This window comes from Thrips palmi, unplaced genomic scaffold (assembly GCF_012932325.1).
Source record: "Thrips palmi isolate BJ-2018 unplaced genomic scaffold, TpBJ-2018v1 HiC_scaffold_16, whole genome shotgun sequence".
Lineage (NCBI taxonomy): Eukaryota > Metazoa > Arthropoda > Insecta > Thysanoptera > Thripidae > Thrips > Thrips palmi.
The window spans coordinates 11,742,569-11,750,804 of NW_023144625.1; the positions used below are offsets into that span (position 1 = coordinate 11,742,569).

The 8,236-nt window shown below is 43.8% G+C and overlaps 1 protein-coding gene across 1 annotated transcript in view; it reads left to right on the forward strand.

Moving 5' to 3' along the window:
- The window catches only part of LOC117642722 (histone-lysine N-methyltransferase, H3 lysine-79 specific), a 29,379-nt gene extending 22,019 nt beyond the window's left edge, over positions 1-7,360 (forward strand). Inside the window, exons 15-21 of the mRNA XM_034381205.1 lie at positions 21-556; positions 1,440-1,685; positions 2,201-2,625; positions 2,713-2,929; positions 3,020-3,243; positions 3,342-3,441; positions 3,544-7,360. Coding sequence (XP_034237096.1) covers positions 21-556; positions 1,440-1,685; positions 2,201-2,625; positions 2,713-2,929; positions 3,020-3,243; positions 3,342-3,441; positions 3,544-4,445 — 2,650 coding nt within the window. The 3' untranslated portion in view covers positions 4,446-7,360. The remainder of the gene's footprint in view (positions 1-20; positions 557-1,439; positions 1,686-2,200; positions 2,626-2,712; positions 2,930-3,019; positions 3,244-3,341; positions 3,442-3,543) is intronic.
- Positions 7,361-8,236: the final 876 nt, after the last annotated feature.

The window sequence follows — 8,236 nt, forward strand, 5'->3', positions numbered from 1 at the left end:
TTTTCCCCTGCCACCTTCAGGTCTCTGAGCGGCCCTTACCCTGGCCAGAGTGGTTACTACTACAATGGAAGTGGAGCGGCCAGTGCCAGTGGGGCTTCTGGGCCACCGTCCGCTCTAGAGCATGGGCCTGGCTCTCACTTGGCAGTGCAGGGCCACGGCCTTGGCCACGGCCTCGGCCATCCGCACTCCCAGCGTGCCCTGTCTCCGTCCTCGGTCCCAGCCAAGGGGCCCCTTCCCCATCCCCACGCCCACGCCCATCCTGCAAGGAAAGCGGGCACTCCGTCCAGCCAGCCCGGCCCTGGCGGCCCTGGCGGCCCGCCCCTGGGCCCCCCGCTCGGGCCGCCCCTGGTGCCGCCCCCTGGCCCGCACGGCCCGCACGGCCACCCTGCGGGACCGCCGCCACCGCCTCGCAGCGTGTCTGTCCTCCAGCAGCAGGCGCAGCAGTCCTCGCACAGTGCCCAGCCCGACTACACGCAGGTGTCGCCGGCCAAGTTGGCTCTGAGAAGACATCTCTCGCAAGAGCGGCTAGCCGCAGCCTCTGCGGAGCAGTTGCAAGGTGAGTTTGTCGCTGTCTTCAGTCGAGGAGCATGAGAGTTTGAATTGCATTAGTTGTAGCGTTGTGTATCTTGTGGCATCTGATGTTTGAATGGCGGTGTAGTTGCTTGTGTAGTGGTTGTGTTCATTGACATTTAGATGTTTGTTTTGGGGTGTTTGTTTGAATTAGAATTTGTTCCTGCTTCTGAATTTAAGGACAAGTTGATTTTATATCATTTTTAATCATGATGATCACAGCTTTGCTTTTTGTAAATTTTGTATGCTGCTTTATCGCAGTACTTGTACGTGCATCCAGTATCTCTTATTGGCATAGTTCATTAAATCTTAAATAATTTTAAGCCTACTCCCTAATGTTCACATAAATTTAAGTGAGCATAACATTAGTTACAAGTTTAGATAGTCAATTTTCTACATTGCACTGCAGTTGCCATTATTGCTTGATGCTGCCTTGACACTCCACACTTTCTGTCTTTTAAATTTTTGTTTTATCTGACAAGTTTTTGAATGGTATGTAGCCATTCTATTAGCTAGCTTTATGTAGCCTTAAACACATTGTTTTAAAAAATGTTGCAAAAGCCATAGTTACATGTCAGAAGTGAATTTGCTCCAACAATAGGCACAATATTAGTACTTTGATTTTCGCTGATATTGTTCTACACCTTCAGTGGTGTTTTTGTTGTGAGCTTTAATTTACTCTTAAATTGTTTAGCTGCTTTTTTTTTCTACTAATAATCCTGCATAGATTTATTAGGATTTGGCAAATGCAGTGGTTTTATCAACTCATAGTTTCTTAATTGTGAATGTTGTTAATTTAATTCAAATTGCAAACATTATCTTTCCTCTGCTGGTTACATTCAATGTTGCCGTGTTGTCTGTTACTGCAGGCCATGATGGTAAAGCAGCCATTGCTATGCGGAGCATTGGCGACCTTGTTTCTGGGGAAATTGAACGCACATTGGAAATTTCCAATCAATCAATAATTGATGCAGCTGTGGACATGAGTGCATTTCCGAGTGCTTCACAAGGCCCCCGTCCTAACACTTCTACTCCCTCCTCCACCCCACACTCTGTTGTCAACGCCAACATCCCACCACGCCCTGAAAGGGTCAGCATTCGCCCAGACACGCACGGTCAGTATTTCTACACACAAACAGATCTCAAAATTCTGTGCTTTGTTTTGGGTTAGTCTAGAGAAATTTGATTTCATTATGAACTCTTGATACACTGTAAGCAAAATAAGTATTGGAGTTCATTTGTTTTGGGCATATTGATGGGCTCCAGTCTGGATTGGGTTTTGTAGATTTTTGAAGACAAAGAGGAGCATGTAATAATAAGTTCTTTAAACAAGCATGATGCCACTCTGATTTTTTGGGTGCTATGATGTTTGTGTGGTTTTCATTTTAATGTGTAGTTTGTTTTTGTTTGTGTTTTTTTGTTGTTTTTTGGGTTTTCTTTAAATGTTTCTTTTTGTTTTGTTTTTTAACATGGGCTACTTGTATTTTGTAAGTGTTGGCATTTACAGAGCAGTTTTTAAATTCAAGGCATCACCTTTTGCCTCTGTCTTTGACCTCCTGTTCATTTTCATAAATTATTTTTCATGTATTTTTATTTGCTCGAAAATGATGTTGAACTCTCTTCTCTACAGGCATGAGATTAAGTCGAGCGGGTGAGGATGGCAGTAGTGCTGGAGACAATGTGTATCCACCAAGCTTGCGTCCTGAAGAAGCTGTGCCGGCTTTGGAAGGTTTAGCGTATCCACAGCACAGACCAAAATCCCCACCCAACTTACACCATGGACTGGCCACTCTAGCCCATGCTGCCTTCAACCGGAATCCCATCCACTACCCCAACAGCAGCCAGCTGGGCAGTCAGCTGTCCCCATCGTCTGCTGGTGCCAGCCAGGCGAGCCAGGCGAGTCAGGCGAGCCACTCTCCAGGGCCTGGCCACTCATCATCCCATTCTCGTAGTAGACCACCAAGTGTTCCGTACACTCCACTTCCTCGTGCTGACATCAAAATCAACTATGCATCTTACTTTACTGATTCAAAACCCCCATTGGCAGCTAGCAAGGTATGTCGCCCTCTTTTCAGAGTTTTTGTAACTGTTATCTCAATAATTTTTTTTCAGTTTTGACTTATGTTGGTTTTTGTTTAATAGGCATCATCAAGGAGTGAAACTGGCAGTGGAGAGTATGCTCCTGTGGAAGGACTGGCTGCCACTTTGCATGCCCGTATTCTGAATGGCGAGGAAAGGACTGGTTCTGGTACACCAGGTCCATCTGCTGTGACTATCAAAGAAGAAGCGGAAGAGGGGCCCCACATTTTAATGGCTGCAGATAGTTCAAGATTACCTCATGAGCCTTCTCCTGACCTCGGTAATTCTCTCTTGGTTTCCTCATTGTTACTTGTATGATAGAGCAATTCCAGAATTTAACTGACTTTGCTTTACTTTCTTTACCCTCTAGACCCAGAAAGAACACGTTCCGCCGATGGGCATCGAGAAGACCTTCCTCAGTCGTGCAGTGCTGACTCGAGCATGAAGTTGGAAGCTAGCACCGTTGAACCCTCCAATGAAAGACCGGCGTCTCGTCCGGACAGGCCAGATAGACCCCCAAGCAAAAGAGCATCACCACTCATACATGGTCCTTCACGCCCGTACAAGAAACAGTGTGTGGATGCTGCTGATAATGTACGTAACCAACTGCTCTCCATCTATCCTATTAAGAGACCATACCCATTCAATTTGTAACTGTCATTACAACCTTCTTCTTTCTGCTTTTTTTAAAGGACGGTGAAGTTCCTGGAATGCCTATATCACCTAGAAGTAGTCTTTTAGCACCTTCAAGTTCAGCTCCAGTGCCTTACCCTGCTGAAGATCGTTCCCCTGGTTAGTAACAATTATCCACTTCTCTTTTTTTCCCAAGCATTCTGGTTATTTTAAAAAATCCGTTTTAACATTTTTCATCTTTTTTTTTTTTTTTTTTTGCAGATGACAATGAAATAGATGATGGGCGGGGTGAATGGAAAGACAAAATCAGTTCTCAGTTTGATCGCTTGGTTGCCTTTGCATCCACTGAGTTGGATAAAAGAAGACGAAGCACAGAAGGTGCGTCTCCTCGTGCCGGCGAAACAACCGCAAGCTGCAACACCAGCCCAGACAGCGGGATCGGACATGGCGAGCCGTTGCCTCCGGCCTTGAGCAAAATGCCCAGGCTGTTCAAAACTCCACCTGCCAAGGCGTCTCCTGGAAGAGACTCTCCTCCAGTGCTTGACGTACCGCAACCTCACCCCCATGCTGCCGAAAGAGAAAGGGAACGGGCGGACGTTCCTAGGACTCCATCTCCATCTTCGCCTGTTCCAAATGCTGCTTTCAGCCCAGCGCCCCTGGATGGACCTTACAGCCCTGTGAATGCTGCATTGCCAGGCCACAGTAAAGACAAACCTGCCTCTTCTAATGCTACTTCCGTACCTTTAAAATATCAACGTAGTGGTAGTGAATCCTCATCATCTCAGCATTTCAAGAAGAAGTTCTTCCACCACAGAGATTCATGGAGCTCTTCCAGTTCTTCATCCCAGCCAAATAATGGGCACAATCCTGTACATAATTCTGCTCCTGGTAGTTCCAACACATGGCACCACAAGGTCAAATTCCGTCCTAAGGGCAAGGATTGGAATTGGTGTGCTGGAGGTAGCAATGAAGAACAATCGTACCGTGAAAGAGATCAAAGAGATCAACGAGATCAAAGAGACCAGAGGGATCATAGGGATCAGAGAGATAGAGACCATAGACGGGAGAGAGATCACAGGCCCTATCACCAGAATCTACCGCACCGTTACCGCACGTGGGATGGGTATCACGATAGCCAAAACCATCCCCAAGGTAATTATTGATATATTTTAAAGGAATTTTTGTAAGAGGTTCTTTTATTGTGTTGTCGGCAATGCCATGTTAAGTCTTGTCATCTGGTCAGACCTGACAGTAAGAGGGCCCTTGCAAATTTACCAGTTCCTGTTTGGTGCTGTGACAGCAGTGTCCCTTCTAACTGCCTAAATTGTTTACCCAAATCTTTCCTGTTAGTCGAATTATTTATTAAGCTTGGAGCTTAGATTATAGTCTAATGTTATAGAAGTTTTACTTCATGAATAAATCTAGCAAAGTTAGTGTGTACTAGGATGTAGTGTACCGTATTGATTACACTGTGTGCATCTTGCTGTACATTTCATTTAGTACACCACATTGATAATGTAGGAAGCATCTGTATGTGAACCTGTCAGGTTTGCTGTGGTCCTTCTCATGGTTGGTTATTTATTTATTAATAAATTAATAAGAAATGAAGACTTACCCCAGCTTAGAACCATTACTGATATTCTTTGGTATGGCTGCTTGTATATTTATTGGAATCCTGTTGAGGAAATCTATTTATTTTTCTCAGCCTCTTATTCTAAAATTCTATTCTGCACTAGGGAATTCATGCAATTTATCCTGATATAAAATATAAATTTGTAGATAAATATGTGTAATAATATGTATATGAGTGTATATAGAAATGTATATACCCTTGTCACATTATCATTATTGTTGATTTTTTTTGTTGTCATATTTGACAAAAGGGTTGTTGTTATAATGTTTTTTGAAACAATTTAATGATATGCAGCTCTGTATTTGTTCAGTTCTCTATTGACACTCTTTGGCCTAATCGACCTCAATCATTGGTTAAGCTACTTGTTTTTGCAGAGTATGAAATCACTGCCATTTCTTGTAGACTTGAATGCATCATTCCCCCTTCCTGTTATAAAAATGTAAGGCGGTAATGAATAACAATGACAGTAGCTCTAGTATGCAGAACAGTCCAGTGATCTTTTTGATCAATTTGCATTGACATACTGTTTCCAAAGTGTAGCCCATATGAAAGTTAAGCTTAGTGGAAATTAGATCAAACTACTTTTGGCAGTCTCACTAAGAGAATGAAAATTTGTTTGCTATACTTGTAATGTTGCTTCTGTTTGCATTTCTTCCTATTTAGGTACCTCTTGTTTTATGTTCATGACAACTTAACCATTGATTATTCCTGATTTACCATGATGTTTTTACTGCACATTTCTTTTTTTAGTCGCTCTTTCCTCAGTATTGTTTATTGATTGAATTTGAAACAATTAACCTCAAAAAATTAGGCATATCTTGTATGAACCACCACTTAATTCAAGTTGGTGTGTTCATTTCTCGAATGCCTCAGTGAATGGCATTTTGTCTGCTCACCACTAATTTGCTCATAAAAAATAAATTGGACTGTATAGTTGGTTTAGGACTACAGCACTTTCTTCTTAAAATTATTTTGCACTCAATGTAATCTTTTTTGTAGGTAAATTGTACTGACTATTGGGAAAGCCTTTCGGTTATGTGTACTTGACTTTTATATTCATATTAGCTGGATGATGGTGGCAATTAAGTGACCTAAATGATGTCCATAATTTAAGATTGGTTGAAAACTGCTTTGTGTATCTGTGATGTTATGATGTTTCCCAACTGTTCTATGGGGGCCTTAACTCGCCAATTCTGTAGAGGGAAGAAATGCACACATTTGAAGTGCTTAAATTTGCATGGCTACACATCAGCCAACTCCAAAATTGTTGATTGATTATTCTTTTTACTTTATTTCTTATTATGTAATCCTGGACGTTGCTGCATTCTGTTTAATGAACACAATTTTGTTGTCCAAATAGTTTAATTTCAACTATGGTTGTTTTTGGGAAGAATGCTGCTTAGCACTTGTTGGTTTTTAGGTTTTATTTATTTGTACATTTGTTATGTGAGATTGTTTTACTTGAAGTTTTATTTGTTTTGTGCAATCAAAGTACAAAGTTTGTATTACTATTAGTAAACTTTGGCTCAAATTAATCAGCCATCAGTAACCTTCAGTTGAAAAAATAAATCAGTTATTTGGTCGTTCCTCTTTACTCAAGGTCTCTTGCAAATGTGACTGACGATTATCAATCAATCCCTACAATGAGCAAGTCTTAATTTTTGCTTAGCGTGCGCTTGACTGTCACTGAATCTGATTTTGACAACGATTAATGCCAATGATGTTTTCTGGTGAGACAACTCAAGTATGTTGACACCTAACTAAACCAGAAAGAAAAAGGAAAGAAACACAGATGATCAGAATGTCTGGTTCCAAAGTTTAACTAGTTGTATCAGGGTTACTTTATGTTTTCCTGTACTTCCCACAATTTCTTTTTATATTGTTGCTTTTTCTTTTCTCTTGTTTTCATGGTAAATGTAATCATGGTATTTATCTTTCTACATCTAAAACAGCCTGTGACCACAATTTCTGTATTGATGTCTGTTTTTACATCTTTCTTTTTTTGCATTAAATTATGATTTGTTCCAAAGTCCTACAATGCAAGTTAACAATCATTTTGTTGTGTACATGTTAGTTGCACTTCCTACTTTTTTTTTGTTTTTGTGGCTAACTGAACTCACTGCCATTATTGAGGGGGAAAGGCCGACTGAGCAGCGTAATGATGTTGTTGTGTATTGTTACTGTTTTAGTGTTAATTATTTTCTTGATCACAGATCGCTGCCTGTTATAGTTTATGTTTAATTTAAGGTACCTGTTAACATGTTCCCTCTTTTATAATTTTTACTTTCAAATTTTATGTCTTTAATTTATCCCTGATTGTATGTTCACCTATCTTGGATCTCACTGACAGTATTGCGGTTGTTACCATGCTGCTGACCTCCAAATTTTGAAGTCTTATAACCTGCCAAATGTTTGTAAATGTGTAATAAAGAAAATTGGATAGCACTTTCTTGTTTCATTGCACCCTTATTTCAAACTCCAGAGACCAAAAACTATTCAGATTACAGTCTACAATGTATAGCAGATACATAGAAGAAGTGGAGAAATGAGAAAGCCTTTTTTAAAGGACTTAGCAGTTTTGACGCACCCACGGAGGCACCGCAGCTCTACTGTAGGCCCGGCAAGTACTGCCAAGTACCCCTACTTCCGCCCACCCCACCCCTCGTCACATCTTTGTGTGGATTCGTTTGTGGACTCAACAGGTTCCCGAACTGTGGGTGGAAGTGGGAGATTGTGCACGGCCAGCGCGGCCTGGCCTGGCCTACATGGGTAGTACCACAGTGCGTACCGGGACGGGGGAGGGGGCGGGGTCCCGCCCGGCCTAGGGCCTACCGCTCTGCTGCCGATGCTGCCGGGCCTGGGCCCCCGCCGCCGCCACGCCCACCACGCCCCTGCCCGACGTTCCCGTTGCCGCCATGGATGCGCCCGGTAGTTAGGCCGCCGTCTTGCGGGGCCGAGTCCACCCGAAGCCCCAAAGGGGACCCGAACCGAAGGGGCCCCCAAGAAAATGGGGGGGGGGGAGCCGGACGCGGGGCGCAGCACACCAAGCACACCGGCCGGCTTGCTTGCCGTGCCGTGGGTCTTGGTCTTGGTCTCATGGAGTGAAGTGGAGTGGACCGGACAGGCTTGTGCCCTGCCCCCACCGCCTCCCCCCTCCCCCACCGCACGCCCTCCCCGCGCCCCGCCGCTGCCCGCTGCCGCCGCGCCGCCGCCGCTCCTCCCAGCAGGCCCCGGCCCAGGCCGGTGGTTACTTGTTCTGTTCATTGTCTGCTCCGCGCTCGGTGCGTGCACACGGAGCCCCTCAGAGCCGCGGCGCGCCGC